Source organism: Neophocaena asiaeorientalis, unplaced genomic scaffold (genome assembly GCF_003031525.2).
Source record: "Neophocaena asiaeorientalis asiaeorientalis breed wild unplaced genomic scaffold, Neophocaena_asiaeorientalis_V1.1 scaffold129, whole genome shotgun sequence".
Lineage (NCBI taxonomy): Eukaryota > Metazoa > Chordata > Mammalia > Artiodactyla > Phocoenidae > Neophocaena > Neophocaena asiaeorientalis.
In genome coordinates this window covers 7393151-7412420 of record NW_020172446.1, presented here as the reverse complement: position 1 = coordinate 7412420, position 19270 = coordinate 7393151, and the positions used below count along the sequence as shown (strand labels likewise).

At 52.6% G+C, this 19270-nt stretch overlaps 1 protein-coding gene across 4 annotated transcripts in view; it reads right to left on the bottom strand.

Annotated features, from left to right (window-relative positions):
• The window catches only part of RAP1GAP2 (RAP1 GTPase activating protein 2), a 185617-nt gene that overhangs the window by 103379 nt on the left and 62968 nt on the right, over positions 1–19270 (bottom strand). For all 4 annotated transcript variants that reach the window (XR_003001888.1, XM_024735479.1, XM_024735490.1 and 1 more), the window contains one exon: positions 1030–1114. Coding sequence is in view for 3 of the 4 variants with exons in the window: in XM_024735479.1 (XP_024591247.1) it covers positions 1030–1114 (85 nt within the window). In the remaining variant the exon portion in view is untranslated. The remainder of the gene's footprint in view (positions 1–1029; positions 1115–19270) is intronic.

Here is a 19270-nt window from a genome sequence, read left to right as displayed (position 1 = left end):
TACCTACTCCTGCATTCCTAATTCAGCCAGGACAGGCTCTGACTGCCATTCTGTGATATTCCCCCTCAGTTCTGTGTGTGATGGGCATTCAATGTGGGATGACAATGGGAAGATGGCTTTTATCTACCTCCTTTGAGGGTATCACTTTGCAACAGATTAGGTCAGGGAAGAGGGGGCACAACAGGGACTCCCAGGAAAGAGATACCTAATTATTTCCCTGTGAGTCACCTTGTAGCAGAACCCCAGGACCTCAGATGACTCAGGTGACGTCTTCAGACCTAGTCCTCACCTGGCAAAGTGTGAGGGAGGTGCATTGCTGCCTAGGCAAGATTACTGGCTGAACCAAAGTCCTCCCTGAGGGCCAGCTCAGGCCCATGTGGCCACCCTGCCAGGAAGACTGAACAGTAAAGGGGGAGAGCTCAGTGTAGGGAGGATGTAGCCCCCTCCGGGTCCTGGGATGTAGTCTCCCAGGAGAGAGACTTGTGAATGAAGTGCTAATAGGGAAAGAATTACTGGCTCCCAGAACCTCCAAGGCAACTCTCCCACAGAGGTTAGGGTGACAGGGCCAGCCCAGGAGGCCAGTCAGAGGCAGGTAGAGCAGCGCACAAGTGCCATTCAAGTCCCAGGAGGGTCCCAGCCCACAGGACCCCTCCTTCCCCACCCCCAGCCCCAGGCAGCCCTTCTGGGCAGTAGCCCCGTAAGGCTCCCAGCTGCATTCTGAGTGTCCCCACTTACTCCCGCCTGGGCCCCTTGTGCCGGAACCTACAGCTCCGCAAGGCCTCTCGCTAATCACCAAGCATCCCGCCCACCCCATTCAGCCCCAGTCTATTTCCTCACTGCCCCTTGACACCCCCGAATCTCACAATCACACTTTCCTCCTACACTGGTAATCTCAAGTGGACGCTGCCTTCAGAGGTGTGGAGACATTCCAAGGCCCCCATGGGGACAGAAGCAGCCGGGCCAGGGGCCAAAGCAACAGCACTTTCCCTGCGCACTTCCCCTCCCCACTTACCGGCAGAAGCCTCTTACCTTCATGGTGGGAGGCGCAGTGAGAGGAGGGGACAGCGGCCGGTCTGGGAGGGTCACATCCGAGCTGTTGGCCAGCTCCTGCTTCCTGTTAGGCCACAGAACACAGAAGAGGTGAGTGGGGGCCTGTCTGCCCCTCCCCTCTCTCCTCTAACAGCAGCTGGGCTTAAGGACACAGTCTAACACATGCAGAAAATAGAGCCAGTGCATTTCTTTGCCAGGATGTGCTAAAATCTTAGGCAGGGCTACTCCCAGTGTGGTTCCTGCACCACAGCATCACCCAGAAACGTGTTAGAAATGCACATTCTCAGGTGCACGCCAGACTCCCGGGTGATGGGGCCCAGGAATCTGTGTTTTAACCATCTCTCCAGGTGATTGTGATGCTGAGGTCTGAGAACCACAGGTCTAAAGAGATACAGGACTGGGAAGGAAAAGAAGGGGAGAGGGGTAAACATTTTCAGTTCATCCTCCCTGGGGGGACCCCTTTGTCCCTAAACACACACACACACACACACACACACACACACACACACGCCCTGGTCAGACTTTGGGAAGACAGGGCTGCCTGCTGTGTATGTTGCAGGTAAAACTTATTTTAGTCCATGTGGGCTAGGACCGTGGAGAGGCAGCTAAACAGAGTTGTGTCACCATGACAACACGACTGCGCCAAGTCCGCTTCTCTCACACACTCCCCACTTTCCATCTGGCCCTTGCTGGTGACCAGGGAGTGCTAGTGTACAGTCCAATCAGTAGGGAGAATGTGTGTCACGGAAAAGCCTTCAGAGCGATGGTCACGCACGGGGCCAGCTGGGCAGAACCTGGGGGAGTCTCCGGACGAGGGACTCTGGTGTCCAGGACGTGCCCTGGCTATATCCTGGGACAGGAGGGAGAGGCAAGGATAACAGAATTAAGAGCCTAAGAAGACCAGGCTGAGACACAAAGCCCCCAATTTTGCAACTGTTTGCTTCTCCAGAGCCCCACCCTGAAGCAGCCAAGAGTCAGCCCCCAACCTGGTCCCACTTAAATGACCAAAGGACCCCCACTGCCACCTGGAGAGAATGCTTCTGTACTTTGTTCCAGCCCATGTCCTGCCAATGGGGGTGACAGCTCCAACCCCAAGCCCCCCTTCGTGAGAGAAGCCATGTTCCCTACAGAGGGAACCGTCTTTCCAGAGGAAACCCTGGCCCTGGGGCTCAGACACCACCCCAGCCTGGCTCCCCTCAGCCCAGGCAGGCCCAGCTACCCTGGCACAGCCCCTGCCTGTCCCTGTCACCTGTCCTCCAGGGACCCAGGTAAGGAGGCTGCGTGAACGTCTGGCTTGGTGGAGGATCCACGTGACCCCACTAACCTCAACCCTGCCAATCCCCCTTTCTGCACCTCCATCTGCCTCCCTCCTCCTTTATTCCTGGACCTTGGACTCACTCCGATGACTGGAGAGTGGGGTCCCCTCCCTCCTGATCCAGACCGTAACTAACACAAGAACCAAAGGGCCAAGACTCAACACTCAAGACGTGCGCACACACGCGGTCACACACAAAGGAACGGACGCAGCTCCTCCTACTTCTCAGTCAGAGCCACCGGCCTCCCCTTGCATTTATGGCCTTGGATGTTACCATTGTGGGTAACGTCCGGCTGCTCTGGCCCTCGCCTGCCTGTGGATCCGACAGAGCTGGGTGGGAAACGAGCTTGCTTCCCCTAGCCACTTTACCCTTTCCAAGCAGGCACTGTTCCTCCTCAATGGGCCTGCAGCCCAAGACTCGTGATGATGGAAAAGGAAGGGAGGAAAGATGCTCAGAGAAGGTCCCCTGAGGTGAGGACGGGCAGGGCAGTTCCTGGGTGGGTCTGGGAGCCTGGAAGGGAAAACCATGCAGGGAAGGGAGGGGAGGCAAGCCCCCACCCAGAGTCTACAGGACTGTGTGGGGTTAGCTGAGGACCTCTGGCTTACTCCCCTGGAGATGGCTTGTGGGCAAACTTGACCAGTAGCCGCCTTGGCTCTCTGGGAACACAAACCCTAGAGGAGGACCATGCCAGCAGGTTTTTCATATTAGTGATCGGGAGACCCTCATGTACAAAGTCACACTGTCCGGTTCTCTCCATAAGGTGGAAGATGTCCACGCCCGTAGGACCAGAGCAGCTGAGATTATTACCAAGGTCCCTGAGTCCCAGGCAAAGGGCCCTCGTACCCAGTCCTTCGTGGACTAAGCCTCTCTCCCCTGAGCCAGTCTGTTCTCCCTGGACCAGTCTCCAGGAGCTGGTGAGGGCTATCACATGGGAGCACGGGGCATCTGCCAGAATAATTTCCCAAAGGATGCGTGGAGCCCAGAAGGTGCTGGAGCAGGAAGGAGCACGAGTGGCTACCGGCCTCCTGCTAGCTCCAGGGCCCTGTCCAAGATTCCAGAGGGGACACCAGGCTGGGCAGAAGGCATGACCACTGCCCTCAAAAAGATCAGAACCCAGAGCACATGCACACCGATGGCCGCAAATCAGAAACTACCCTGCCTTGGTACCTAGATAGTTTGGAATGGCTTTATGGGAGGGGATGGGCCACATGGCACCAAACCCTACTCTGGACTTCAGCCCTCCCTCCTAGGAGCCAAAGGTACTTATTTAAGAGCTGACTGCCTGTTACGGATTGAATCATGAACTGCCTTAAAGATATTCTGAAGTCTTTTTTTTTTGGCCGCGCTGTGCGGCATTTGGGATCTTAGCTCCCTGACCGGGGATCGAACCCGCACCCCCTGCGTTGGAAGCACAGAGTCTTAACAACTGGACCGCCAGGGAAGTCCCAAGATATTTTGAAGTCTTCACCTACTTGTAAATGTGACCTCGTTTGGAAATAGGGTCTTCGTAGATGTACCCAAGTTAAGATATGGTCATTAAGGCGACCCCTTAATTCAATATGACTAGTGTCCTTATAAGAGGAGAAGGTGGTCACCTGAAGACACAGACACACAGGGAGAATGCCATGTGACAACAGGGGCAGAGGTTGGAATGATGCACCTGGAGCACCAAGGAAGGCCAAGGATTGCAGGCCACCATCAGAAGCTACAAGAGGCAAGGAAGATTCTTCCCTGGAGCTTTCAAGAGGAGCATGGCCATACTGACAGCTTGATTTTGGACTTCTCACCTCCAGAACTGAGACAATAAATGTCTGTTGTTTTAAGCTGCCTGGTTTCTAGTACTTGGTTAGAGCAGCCCTAGGAAACAAATACACTGCCCAAGTCCCATGTTCTAGCCTTGGCTTTGTAATTGGAAGACCAAAACCCAGAAGGATGAAATCCCTGCTTCAGCCTCACCACCCCTGCCATGGTCAGCTGGCTCAACCTCACAACCAATGACATTTGCGTGTAAGCCACCCTCCCAAGGACAGCCAGGCCCAGCCTAGCCACCAGCTGGTGCTAAGATAAGACAGAGTAAGAACATGGTGCTCAATGCAATTCTAGCCCTTTCTCAGCCAAACACATCACACGTACTGAGTGGTGAAAGTGACATGACTATCTCAAGAGATAACCTTGAATCTGCTCTAATTTATTATAAGCAAAAGGTAAATTATTAGCAGAAATGGTAACCTCCCTCTTATTTGTAATGACTTTCTTGTAACCCACAGTGATCTTGACATGGGTCATGGCACTAAGGTTGAAAACTGCCTCTCAAGCCAAGCCAGCCCACAGGCAGCTCTAAGGCCGCAGGGTCCCAGACCTACCCAGGAACCCAGAAGAAGAGGGGCTGGTGACAGAGGCAGAGGAGGGAAGCAGGGAGATTACACAATCAGCTAAAAGAGAAGGGTGGTAAGAGCAGGTGTGAATGAGCAGGTCAGAAGAGCCTCCCACCTCTGGGGTCCTGGAGGTGCAGCCCACTCAGCTTCCCTCTGCCCCAGAGCTGCCTGGCACTGAGGTTCTCTACTCTGGGATTCTTTCCCCAGCTGGGAGGGCTCAGGGAGGCCGGGAGAGGTCCTATCTGGCTTTAGCCAAACGTAAATCTCAGGAGGAAATGATCAAAGAGCCGGGAGAGGAAGCTGAGAAAGCCGGGGGATGACTCACCCAGATGGGGCTGTTCACAGGGAACTGGGCAGATCTCCAGGCAAAGACCCCACTTACAGTACCCAGGCCTCCAGGGTTCTTGCCTCCAGCCTCCAGTGTCTCTGCCCCAGACCATTTGAAGTCATTGCAGCTATCATCTCTCCCACATTTCTATGAAAAGGACCTATATTAAGAATCAAGAGATTCCTGGGTTCAAGTTTGTCTCTACTTGCTACCCCACTGTGTGACCTTGGTTAAGTTACCTCACTTCTCTGTGTCCCAGTTCCTTCCTCTGCAAAGATGGGGGTGATAATGTTCTGAGGATTTAAACATAATGGCTGTGAAATAAAATATAAAGTCCTATACAAATGTAGACCATTATTATTATAACTCATAAAATGGTGATCAGGTTTCCAAGTGGAAAGAGAGAAGCAAGGGTCCAGGGCTGTTTACGTGTCTTTGAAAACATTCCTGGCATCTCAAATAAGCACCAGTTCTAGCCCCGGGGATCTACTGTCAGGATCATAACCATCGGTTAATAATCAACAACAGGAAAAATCCCCTGTAACAGCAGATGGCTCTGGGGCCAGGTTTAAGCCCTCCCTCTGGCACAGAGTTTCTCCCAAACCTACACACTCCCCTTGTCTGCATCTCCCACTACACCAGTTCTCTAGCCACCCTGCCATGTTCGGCCCCGCTTTCTCTTGCTTTCCAAGTAGCCAAGCTAGAGAAATGCACACAGCTGGCCGCTATGAAGAGCTTCCCAGGAAAACCAAACCAAAAGGAACGAGACACATCATCACGACAGCCAAAAGGTGGAAATAACCCAAGCGGCCATCAACCGATGGATGGATAATCAACACGGTCCCTCCACACAATGGAATATTATTCAGCCATAAAAAGGAATGAAGTACTGATACAAGCTACAACATGGATGAACCTCAAAAACATGCTAAATGACAAAAGCCAGAAACAAAAGGCCACCTATTACATGATTCCATTTGTACGAAATGTCCAGAATAGGCAAATCCAAGACAGGAAGCAGATGAGTGGTTGCCTGGGGGCGGGGGCAGAAGGAGAAGGGGCAGGGAGGGTCTGCTCGTGGGTCCGGGGTTTCTTTGGAGGTGATAAAAATGTTCTGGAACTATGCAGTGGTGATGGTACAGCTTTGTGAATATACTAAAACCCATTGAATCGTACACTTTAAAAGGGTGAATCTCATGGTATGTAAATCATACCTCAAAAATCGCCACCAGGGAAGCCCTATACCTCAACTTTTTAGAAAGAAGTAAGGATGAAGGGGCTGAATGGGCTCCATTTCTGTCATTCCTGCTGCTTAATTTTCTTCTCTGGCTGCCTTCTGGTGGCCCCGGGGCCCCGGGCTGTGTGCAGGGTCTTGCATTGTGGAGATGCTGAGTACGGTTTCCTGACTGATCCCACCTGGTGAAAGCAGTGCCTTTCTTCCCCACCCCCAGCATTCTTAAGTACTTACAGCATAGTACTTAAGAACTTAGGAGAGGGTCTTGGGGTTCCAACTTTTCACATTTCCAAACCCTGCATAACCAACTAGACCATAAACGATAGGAAATAAAATAAAACAAAATGAAATTTAAAAGCTTCCAGAGAAATCATCATAAGGAGATACGATGGGAAGAAAAGGGAATTAGAAGCCAGGACTGGCTCCCACCAGCTCTAGCCGTGACAAGCTGGACCCTCAGAGTCTTATTATCTCTGCTTTCCCCTCTGCAGAATGGGCAGGCTAACCCCCAACTCCCGCTCCCTGCACTGGACTCAACTCTCCAATATGACTAGAGTCTTAAGACAGTTTCCGTGGTGGCAGAGAATTGTGTGGTTATTGGGCAAGCCGGGCCAGGGGCAGGGACGAGGAGGGACCGGGCTGGGCATGGGCTGGGGGTCCCAGCCCAGAGGAATCCACCTTGCTGTCTACAGAGACCCAAGGCCACAGGCACAATCATGTAGCCCTCATTCCAGCAGCCAGCAGTGCTGGGGCATCCCTGTGGTTGGAAACATGTCTGAGAAGTTCTGTCCATCATGGCAGGACAGCCTGGCAGATGCTGGAGTAGAGGGCCAGCCTCCAGCCTCGAGGGAGGCGGGCAGGCAACATGTACAGTGGATCAAAAGCCCTGGCGTTCTGCTCCAACAGACCTGGATTTGAATTCCGGTGCCACCCCTGATGAGCTGTGTGACCGTGACCAAGTTACTTCGCCTCTCCCCACCTCAGCTTCCTCATCTGTAAAACGGTATAATAATACTCACCTCCTTGGGTGGTCTGAATAAGGCCTGTAAAGCACTTAGCACAGTGCCTGGTCCACAGCAAAAACATAACACCTGGCCGCCATTGTCATTGCCAAGGCTGCCGTCAGATAAGCTGGAGGGAATGGGCATGGTGGCGGGGACACGAAGGCAGAAAGCCAATCAGAGAGCAGAGAGGAGGCAGGGACGGCTTCAAATCCGAGGGAACCTGGATGCCCACATACTTAAGACAGGAGAGTCCAGCCACTGCGTGTGGGCCGCCGGGTCCTGGGTTTCTGCACATGGCTTGATCCCAAGCCCCAAGGGCCCAGACATGGAGGTGAAGACATTACTGTCCACACTCTGCTGGGGCCAGTGTAGAAGGGGAGAAGGATGCCAGCCCAGCAGAACGGGCGGGGGAACGGAGGGAGGGAAGGGGACACGGGATTCAGGAATGAGAGGCTCCAACACGTGGAGGGATTGAGTCCCGATGCCCACCTTGGAGAGCCACTTGGGGAGGAGCAGGTGCTACTCACCTGTCCGCACCTGGCAGGGCCGGCTCTGGTGACACATCCCATTGCCATGCACACCCTAAGAGGATCCAGGAGACTCAGAGCACAGCTCTGGACCTTCAAGGATGCAAAACTCCCCAAGGAATGCAACCCCAATCCCACCCCACCGTGCCCACCCAATCCCACCCCACCGTGCCCACCCAATCCCAGGGTTCACAGACGCAGAGACCAGCAGAGCCGGGAGAAACCAATAGAAGCCACTCGACAGCCTGATCATGGTGACGAGGACATTGAGGCCCAAAGAGGCCGAGGGAGATGCCCAAATCCCACAGCGAGCCTCTCTCTTCTTCTCCTGAGAAGAGCTGCGGCTCCCCTGTCACCTCAGCATGAACGTGGGAGGTGAGCAGGTCACGACATCTCAGGAAGAACCTGAGGAAGCACGGCTGGTTTATGGACAAACGTTTATAAAGCATGAGTGCCGGGGCCCTGTGTGAGGGGAGAGGTGGGGCAGGGGCCCCGGGGATCTACGGGTCTACGGCTGTGCAAGTGTGCCAGGTGTGACTCAGCCGCAGGCCAGCACGTGGGACGAAGGGGAGGCCAGGGTGATGCTCCGTGCCTGCAGCTACAAAGAACATGCCGGCGTCTCTCTGGGTGCGTAGGGGGAGGATGGCATTGCCCTTCCCTGGAGGACCCTGAATCCCTAAACTGGGCCAGGGGTGGGAGAAAGGGCAGGTTTCAGGAGGCGCAGCACACGACAGGGCAAACCAGCCATGAGAGCCAGCTGTGGCCCCCGCCTGGCGGGGGACACAGCCTCCCTCCAGCATTACAACTCAGAGGTGATGGACCAACCCGTCCACAAGGGCAAACCTCCACACTCCCGGGAAAATACGCCTTTACTGGACACATAAGCTTTAGAACTGACTGAGGCCGTAGGGTTCACACATGAGGAAGCGGAGACTCAGAGGGGTTCCATGTGGGCCTGAGGGTCACAGAGTCAGAAAACTGGAGAGTCGGGCCTCAACCCCAAGATCTCCGACTCCACTTCCATGGTTCCTTCCAGTCACAATGAGAAAGCCAGCTCTGCCGGGCCCGAGGGCCACAGCGGCATCTGAAAGGAGAACACTGGCCAGCAGCTTCCACGTCCTTTAAGCTTGAGCTCTCAGGGGACCAAGGATGGGCTGTGTGTCTTAGCGTGGGCGGTGACGTCAGGGTTATTTACACGCCCCTGAGAAGACAACCCGGGAGGGAGAAGTGAAACTGCAAAAGCCATACTGGAGGCACAGCGCACCCACGTGAAAGACCCATCTGCCAAGTGTGCACTGTGGGTTATGGGTTAAAACAGATACAGAATAAAGAGGGGGCCAGGTCTCCTTGGGAGATCAGCTAAGGTTACCGAGGAGGTGACAGCTAAGCCAGACCTGGAGGGAAAGGCCAGCATCTGTCTGGGAGAGAAAAAGGAAGGGGAAAGGCGCTGAACAGAGGCACAGAGGAGTGAAAGCAAGGAGCACTAGGGGGCCGCAGAGGAAACACATGTGTGGCACTTAACAGGCCCTCAAAAAGGAAAAGAGAAAACTAGCAAGGAGGCCTCAGGGCTTCTCATGTACTAGGTACTGTTGGAAGTGACCCACATATCCTATCTCGTTTCATACTCACAACAGCCCTTTGCAGACAATATCATTAACCCCACTTCACAGATGGGGAAACTGACACTCAGAGAGGTTAAGTTATTCGCCCAAGTTCCCACAGCAGGAAAGTAGCAAAGCTTGGACCCACGCAGTCTGGCTCCACAGTGCACGATGTTAACCACGGTGCCACCCTGCCTGCCAGGAAGAGCTAGAGCCCGCTCAGGAAAAGCAGCCACACCGCACTTTCCCAGAGTGGGGGGCACGCTTTCCTGTGGGCACCTGAGGTGATCTGGGGTGCCCTTTATTGCAATAATCGCTTATTGATCTTCTACGTGTGGCAGGCCACCCTGATCTTCCCTTTATGCTAGTGACATACCGTCACCTTCTAAAATGAGTTCATTCAAGTTTTTAAAACTGAGCCAGTTAAAGAAAACTATTAAGTAACGGATCCAGGTGTCACACAGACATGACAGAAGCACTGAAGGTGGTTTGGGAAACAGGCACTGAGCAAGCTGAACTCTGTCTCGTGGGCAAAGGGGGGCGTGGACGTGGAAGGCAGGTGGCTGACCTGCAGGGTTTTGCTGGAGGACCCCAGGCAGCAGAGCGGAGGACGCAGTGACTGGACGGGGAGGGGCGAAGGGAGGAACAGCATGGGAGGGGCTCCATTCTGCGTATGGTCACAAAAATGAAAGGGAAGGGTCCAATCCATCAGGCATTTCATAGCCAAAATGAAGGGCACTTGGTGACTAAGAGAAAAGGAGGAAGAGACAGCCAAAAACGTGAAAAGACTAGGGTTTCAGAAAACTGAGTGATGCTTCAAGCATGACACAGACGAAGGAGGAGAACTGGGTTTGCAGAGACAGACGATAAAGCGTTCATTCTGGGTGTGCTGCAGCTCAGGAGGCCCTGGGGTCCCCAGGTAGGATCAGAAAAGAACTGCAGCCTAAACAGAGACACAGGTGTAAGGAAAACAGAGGCAGGAGCTGAGGCCATGAGAGGAAAGGAGGCCCCCAGGGAGAACAGGTAGGGCTGAAAAAGCAAAAAGGAACAGAAGCCTTCAGCAGGGCAGGTAAGAAGAGGGGAGAGAGGGAGGACCATGCCCGGATGGAGTTTGGAAGCCAAGCGAAGGGCAAGTACCAAGGAAGCGATGGTGGGCAAGTCACCCCATTGTCCAAGAGGTTCCATGTCCACAGCACTGAGGAAACAGCCTACCTGCCTGTCATCCAGCCCCTAATGTACTGCATCACCTGAAAACTGCTGAGTGAGCAGCTTCCCTCACGAGGTCAGCAGTTCTGCTTAGCACCGCCTGGCCTCAATTGAGGGAGCTACATCATGGTCAGAGCAAAGGCAGCCAGCTCACAAGGTCACAGCCCCAGACAGCTTCAGAGTCAAAACCATAAAGCCACGGAGTCGCAAAGGCACAGAATATCAGCATTTTCCCAACCTGTGTGGATTTCCTGACTGGGATAGCAAGTATATGGGTGCTCGTTTCACGCTTCAGTTTGGACATAGGACATGTATCACAATAAAAAATAATTGTTGGGCTTCCCTGGTGGTGCAGTGGTTGAGAGTCCGCCTGCCGATGCAGGGGACACGGGTTCGTGCCCCGGTCCGGGAAGATCCCACATGCCGCGGAGCGGCTGGACCCGTGAGCCATGGCCGCTGAGCCTGCGCGTCCGGAGCCTGTGCTCCGCAATGGGAGAGGCCGCGGCGGTAGGAGGCCCGCGTACCGCCAAAAAAAAAAAAAGTGTGAAATGACACAAGCAAATGCAATGGAAGAAGAAAATTCAGCCTAGAAGAGATTACAAGCTCCTGGAAGAAGGATGGGGGATGGATGACCTGGGGGAGTCTTTGATACTTGAGACACTCAGTCTTTGGACCCCATCCCCCAACCTTTCACTTCCTAACCAACCACATGACCTCATCAACCGCCACCACCACCACGAGAAACTGGACCATCCCTAAGATAAGACAACGTCTAGGTTCCTCCAGTGTGAAAAGAGCAGCTTACTACCCAATCATCACCCTGCATGGAAACCCCCAGGTGCACGCCAGCCCAAGCACACAGGGCTCCCAACCCACTTCCAGTACCTCACTCTTAAGGACCGAGGGACAGCTAAGGGTGGCCAGACATTTGAGGAAAGCCTCCAACATAAGCAAGAGACATCAAAATAAACAAGAGGAACCTGAAAGAAACAGACACTGCAAGGAACCAATGGAAAATTCAAAATATACTATAAAGTAATATAGCCTCAGATATAAGACAAGATTTTACATGCACAACACAAGGAGAGAACACTGTAAAAATGGAATGATCAGGAAAGAAAGAGATCTCAGAAAAGAGAAATATGATTGGAAGGCTAAGCTGAGGAAGTCTCCCAAAAAGTAGGACAGGAAGATAAAAATATGGAAAATGAAAGAGAAAAGGTAAAAACATCAGAGTATCCAATATCTGACCAATAAAGTTTCCAGAAAGAGGTAATAGAGAAGAAAGAGGGGAGTTGTGGTAGCTAGTCTCCAAAGGTGGCCTCCCAGTGAGTATATCTCTCGGTATTGATGCACTTGTACCGTCCCTGCTGCCGCCTTGAATCTGGGCTGGCCCTGTGACTCAGTTTTGACTGACAGAATGGGAAAGAAATAATATTACTTCACTTCCAAGGCTGAGTCATAGGAACCCTTGAAGGTTCCACCTCTATCTCTAGGAACATTTGCTCTAGGGAAAGCAAGCCAGCATGTAAGAAGTTTGACTATACTGAGATTGCCATGCTATGGCTAACACAGGGAGAGGTTGCATGGAGAGACACCCAGCCAGCTCTCAGATGTCCCAGACATCTCAGTCCATACAAGTGAAGAAACCATCTTGGACATTTCGCCCCCAGCACATGCGAAGAACCGAGGAACCAAGCCAGAACCAAGGCCCCAGACATATGGCCCCAGCTGAGCATCCCAGCCATCTCCAGCCATCTGAGCCACGCAAGATGAGGTCTCGAACATAGTGGAGCAGAGAGAAGCCATCCATCACCAATGTGCACTACCGAAAATCCTAACACACAGAGTTTGAGCATAATAAAATGGTTGTTGTTTCACCTTAACAGGAGAAATTTATCAGAGAATCAGTACAAGAACACTTCCCAGAACTGAAGGAAGGACCTGAGTCTCTGGGTCCACTGAGCACCCAGCACAGTAAATGACAAAGGATCCACCCCAAACATTGTCAGGGAATTTCAGAATGCCTAGGTAAATGAAAAATCATCAACAATTCCAGAAAGGAAATACAAAACACACCATAGACAAAGGGATGTAAATCAGCATATCATCAGACTTTTCAACAGCAATTATAGAATCTAGTATAAACAATGATATAATACCTTCAAAACTCTGAAGGAAAATTATTTTCAACCTAACATTTTATACCCAGGCAAACTATCAAGCAACTATCAAGAACAAAGATATCCTGAAACATGCAAAAGCCCCCCAAAATTTACCACCTTGCACCCTTTCTTGGAAGGCTACTGTTACAAAGCAGCCATCAATCCAGCAGAAGCTAGAAAGCTTCTGGAAGTGAGGTCTCCTGTTAGAAAGAGTAGAACTGACAGGATATGCAGTGGCCATAAGCTTTGGGGGTGGGGGAAGAAAAGCTATTAAAGGAATTATGGTAGAATAAATTAAAATAGTAAAAGAAAAATAAAGATAGGTATATAGAAAACTGCACTAATGGGGGAAACATGAGTTGCTCATTAACTCTAGGAAAAATAAAAGGTTATACAAGAAGGGAAACACAATTATAGCACCTTCTTTGGCTCAAAAATAAATAATATTTACACAGTTATAATAAGTGAACATGGACTATTGAATTGAACAACAAACCACAAAAAAAATGGTGCTAGTGGAAGGATACACTGTGCATTAAGTGGACCCAGGTCTTGGCTGAATTCCTGGTAAAACCTGGGAAGGAAGGAGCACCCCCTGATCCCACCTCCAGAGTGCCCAGCACAGGGGTGTTTTAAACCATCCATGCTAAGAAACCACCCAACAGTCTGTTGGCATTAGGAGTCACCCTATCACAGAGCAAACCAGCCTCCCAGCTAAGCTATCACTCCAAGACTCTGCCTCTTAATTCTTAACTCTTCCGAATAAGTTATCACTTGGTGATATACCAGATTAAGGATTTTCATCATTGGTTCAAACTAAATGATAGTCTCAGTGGGGAGAGATCATAGCATTTCAGGGTAAGTATGTCTGATCTTTTCAATTAATAATGTCATTCCCTATCTGAAAATTTCACTCATTAGAAAGACAAATGCTTGGAGCTGTTTTCCAGGACCGAGACAGGGCACATGGCCCACCCTCATTCTTGCACCACTGGGAGATGAACGTCCAGGACAAGAGGGATCCCCCTGCGGCCAAGAAATCAACCATAGCTGACTCAGCCCACAGGAGCGAGGGCTACAATCTCATCTTACCAACAACATGCTCTGACCCTGCCTACAGAACCCAAGCAGATGAACCAAACCCAGCAAAATCAAACCTCTTGCCTCCTCCCAGCACTGGCTTCTCTCTAGTGGACAGTAGGAAAGGAAGGGTAATTGTGAGAGCCTCCAGGAGCATCCCGGAACCTGGGTGTGATCCTTGCAGTATTCTATGACTGGAAGGTTCAGAAGAAGGGCTTGGCAGCCTGGAGCACCCCTGGATGACCAAGAGCCCCAAGTGATGAGCAGAAACCTACTTCCCAGGCCAGACCCACCTCCTGAATCAGTGAGAACAGAAGCCACCTCTGTCTGGCCCCTTCACAGGTCTCTAACATGTACCCTGCCCACCAGCCCATTCCCAGCATAGCACTGAATGAACTCAATAAGAACTCAGAATAAGAAAATGAGAAACTCATAGACCTTCAGACCTAGAGGGCTAAGTTAGAGCAGCATGGGGCAGGAGGCTGCTATCTCCACTACAATCTGGTCTATTCACTGTTGTGGCTTCAACTGACCTCAGCGCCCTGCTCAAAAGTCTGAGACACAGTTAACCCATTCCCCACCAGTTTGATCTGTTACTAAGCTCATGTCATTCCCTGGTAACTGATTCTGCTTCCGAGCTTGGATTACTCCTCTGGACATGGATAGTGGACATAAAAGAAGCATCCTTCATCATCACTGTCATCCTCGTCATACCAGCTAAGATGTATTTAGTACCATGTGAAGCTCTTTACATGCATTATTTCATTTCATCTTTTCAACAACCCTATGGGGTAGATACAGAATTATTCTGTCATTTTACAGATGAAGAAACTGAGACTCAGAGAGGTTAAGTGACTTGTGGAAGGTCCAACAGCAAGTAAGTAGCAAAGCTGGGATTCTAAGGGGCCCTGGCGGGCAAGTTCTAGATGGCTCCCCTCTGTTACACTCCTGCTTTGGTGGCCTCAGCATCAATCCTGGTACTCAGCTCTGCAGCCCTGCAGCCCTGGCCTCTGAGAGCTGGCAGCTAGGGCACTGGGATCATTCATTAAACATTCTGCTGGGAAAAGAGTAGTTCAAGAGCCTTGAAGTTCCCTCCTACAACAACCTGGGGTCCAAAAGCAATGCTGCTGGGAAAGGGGCCTGGGAGGAGTATTTTTTTAAGAGAAAGTTACTTTTCATTTGCTAAGTACCTAAAAAATATCCCTTTAAATACAAATAATCTATTCTGGATTGTTTCAAAGGACACCACGAGTGAGAGCCTATCATTCTAATTCTGATTTTCACATTTTATCGTCAATATTAATAGAAACTCATTGGGAGCAAATTCAGAGGATCCAGAGGCATCTCGTGAAGTGGACTGGGGGCAGGGAGGGGCCCTGCCACATCTGCTTTCTGCTCTTCTGATGCAACCCATCAAACCAGAGCAGGCAAAGCCCCAGGGAGCAGACCCAGCACCTGCCACAGGGAATCAGGGCTGAGAAAAGGCTGCTGTTTCAGCTTTCCTGCTGAATCATTTCCAGCTGCCCTGGTCACTTAAGTGACAAGATGATACATCAACATCAATAATGCTGGAAGGGTCTGTCCATGGACATGGCCTTATTCTCCCCAGGAGGCATGAAGTCAGCCTTGACAGGCAGCTGGGGCCACTGAGAAGTAAGGGCCCTTGCCCAGGACCTCTGCTGTCCTTTCCCAGATCTCCCTGTCCCAAGGAGTAGACCAAAGAGAGACAGAAGAGGCCACTCCTGGGCCAGCCAGAAAATCATCTGATAAATAGGCACTACTGGAACGTAGTGTGTGTGATGGGGTGGGAGAAGCAAGTAAGGGGAGAGGACACAGCTCTTTCTGCTAGAGGAGCCGGGCATAGCTTCAAGACTCAGTGGGGCGGGACTTCCCTGGTGGCGCAGTGGTTAAGAATCCGCCTGCCAATGCAGGGGACATGGGTTGGAGCCCTGGTCCGGGAAGATCCCACCCGCCGAGGAGCAACTAAGCCCGTGAGCCACAACTACTGAGCCCGCGCGCCTAAAGCCCATGCTCGGCAGCAGGAGAAGCCACCGCGGTGAGAAGCCCGCGCACCGCAACGAAGAATAGCCCCCGCTCGCCCCAACTAGAGAAAGCCCGCGCGCGGCAACGAGGACCCAACACAGCCAAAAATAAATTAAAAAAAGAAAAGACTCAGTGGGGCACCAGGGCCCTTTGCTGGCCTCCAACCTGCCCCCCACGCATCAGCCGACTCCTCTGGGCACTCGGTAACTATCTGTTGAATGAATTGAAGAGCTTGAGGGCTATGACGGGTCAGTACCCCATGAGGAAGCGTGATGAGAACTTTCCAAGACATGAAAGATCCTCCAAGAAATGAATCCACTCGCAGACTAAGCTGTAAGTGATCTGAGGACGGGAACTGTCTTGGCCACTTCCGTAGAGCACACAGGGCCCAGGGCAGCACTGCAGACCCTCAAAACTGTCTGTTAACACTAAGACCTTACATTCATATAACAATTTGCACTGACGACGTTTATCATCACCTTCTCTGCCAAGCACGGTTTGGGGAAGATCACGGTTTGGCGTGATGTTTTCGTCTTATATATAGATGAGTCAGCTGAGGCCTGGAGAAGGCGGAATGATTTCCTAAAGAACTCACAGCGAGTTAATGGAGAGACCAGAACTCAAACTCAAGAATGACTCAAGGTCTGTGGGCTGAGCTCTCCTGTTTATGTGTGGAGTGAATGAGCGAAGGAAAGAATGAAGGAAAGGGCGGCTGCGTCCCCTCTGATCTCTCCCACCTCTGCCTTTCCTCAGCAAAGCACGGAAATCACTACACCTGGTTTTCCCCGCTCAGCCAGGGTCCCGCCAGGTAAGGATGGTCCTCACTCGCAGTGCAAACTCCAGGCAGGCTTCCAAGAACCACACCCTGAGCTCTTTAACAGCTACCACTCACCCTCCGCACCTCCAACAGCGCTGAACAGTGAATTCCTGTCTGGCCGAGCAAAGGACTTGGCCGTGTCCTTTTTGAGGCAGCACGTGTGCTGTCCGCCTCGGCCAGGAGCGCAAGCCATCAGGTGGAGGTGGCCCCCCGCAAATCATCCCTGTAGCCCCAGCTCTCCCTTGGGAGAGGACAGCAGGCAGAGGCCAGGTCTGACAAGGAGCCCAGGGTCCACACAGACCAGGGGTGACTGCAGTAGCCTGTCCTAGCTTTGCTATCACTCAAAAGGCTGGCTGACGCCTCCCAGTCCCCTGCCTGTCCTTTCTGGGTCCCTCTCCAGATCAGAAGGTGAGCACGGAGCAGAATGAAAGGGCCATCCACCCGCCTATCTGGGTCAGAGCCTCTGAGGCCTGGCTGACGAGGCCCCAGGGCACATGGCAGGGCCCTGGGATTCTCCGCCAATCGCCCCAGGAACAGAGCTGACTAACGCCCGAAGCTCAAAAGCCAACTCCCAAGGGAGGCGGCAGCTTTATCCTGCTCTGAGCTGCAGATGGAATAGGTAAATGAGTTTGGTTTTTTTTTCCTGTGTTTGTTTTACAAATTTACAGAAAGGGGATTGGGGGTGGGGCAAGGGGACAGGCAGAGGATGAAAAAAGAGGAAGAAAAGAAAGACAGGGTGGAGAGAGGGGGAAGAGAGAAAATGGAAGCTTTTAGAAGCTTCTAGATGGAAGACACTTCCCTCCCCATAACGGCCAAAATCCATCAGTTAAAAGGCCATAGAGAGGCTTCCCTGGTGGCGCAGTGGTTGAGAGTTCGCTTGCCAATGCAGGGGACACGGGTTCGTGCCCCGGTCCGGGAAGATCCCACATGCCGCGGAGCTGCTGGGCCCGTGAGCCTGTGCTCCGCAACGGGAGAGGCCACAACAGTGAGAGGGCCGCATATCGCAAAAAAAAAAAAAAAGGCCACAGAGCTGAAGAAGCCCCAGCAGGCGGGGGCGGGGGCACCCAGAGCTGAGGCTTGTGGTGGGAACATCAGTGTTCCACCACAAAGGGCTGGGCCAGGTCTTTCTGGGAAGAAGTGGCAAGAATGGAGGAAACCGGGCTTCCCTGGTGGCGCAGTGGTTGAGAGTCCGCCTGCCGATGCGGGGGACACGGGTTCGTGCCCCGGTCCGGGAAGATACCACATGCCGCGGAGCGGCTGGGCGCGTGAGCCATGGCCGCTGAGCCTGCGCGTCTGGAGCCTGTGCTCCGCAACGGGAGAGGCCCGCGTACCGCAAAAAAAAAAAGAATGGAGGAAACCTTTGAGCAAAGCATCCCCTTGAGGAGCGGCAGCGGTTGCCCTAACATCCCAGTGACCTGCGGACAGGAAGTGCTCTCCCCCCAAGCCGGGGGAGCTCAGGATAGGCTTCACTGCCCTCAGAGCTGCCAGTTCAGCCCTTGACGGCTCCCATCAAGTCAGACCCTCACCCATTCTCCCCAGCTCCCCAGCTCCACCCGCCGGACTATGAACTCCAAAAGGGTAGTGATCAGGCCTGCCTCATCCCTGCTGGATCCTCAGCCCCTACCCAGGCTCAAGGACTGATATGTAATGGGGGACATGGATGGAGAGACAGACAATTATGCTGCCCCCAGGGAGCTTACAGTCAGCTCAGAAGGGAAAAGTGAATGGACAAGAGACCAGCTTGAATGCATGGGCACCAACAGGGGTAGGATTCAAAGCAAGAGAGATCATGGGGACTGATATGACTGGATTCAAGCCGAGGGGAGGGACCAAGGAGGAAGCAGGGCCCCTTCCATGTGAGAAGTGCTTGGAGGTGGAGCCATGCCCAGCGCATGCAGAGGGCAGGCAGGGAGGGAGTGGGCAAAGCCAGTGCCCATCCTGACTCCGCCACACCCTCTGGAGATAATTATAATTTTGCTGAGCACTGGCCAGCGCCAGCCTCTGGGTTCCGCGTGCTAGACACACGATCTCACTGACCCTCACAACCACCACTGTTACCACCCCAATCATACAGATGAGAAAACCAAAGTCCAAAGAGGCGGAGTGCCTTGCCCAAGGTTACCCAGCTACCAAGGGGTGAAGTGGGATCTGCGCCCAGGTTTGCCTGAGTCCACAATGAGGCTCCAGGCAGCAGGGACACCCAAATGCTCCAGGACAGGCCCCCTGGGACAGCAGCACCAAAACTGGAGAATGTCCCGCCTCCATGAGAACCAGAGTTGTCTGGCTTCCCTCCTGTGCCCTCAGGCTGGCCGCCTTGCCATTTTCTTTGTGGGGTTGTTGAACCAGCGAGGTCAGGGTGGCACTGAATGAGCCCAGTGAAGAAAACACCTGTCCCACGCTCAGTGTCCGGTCGGGTGTCTTAACCAAGGCCCTTCCCTTGGCAATGGATCTCCCAGGGAGGGAGAGGGCTCCCCGCAGCCCTGCCCCTCCTCAGCGCACCCTCTCCCCACTCAGTCTCACCCAC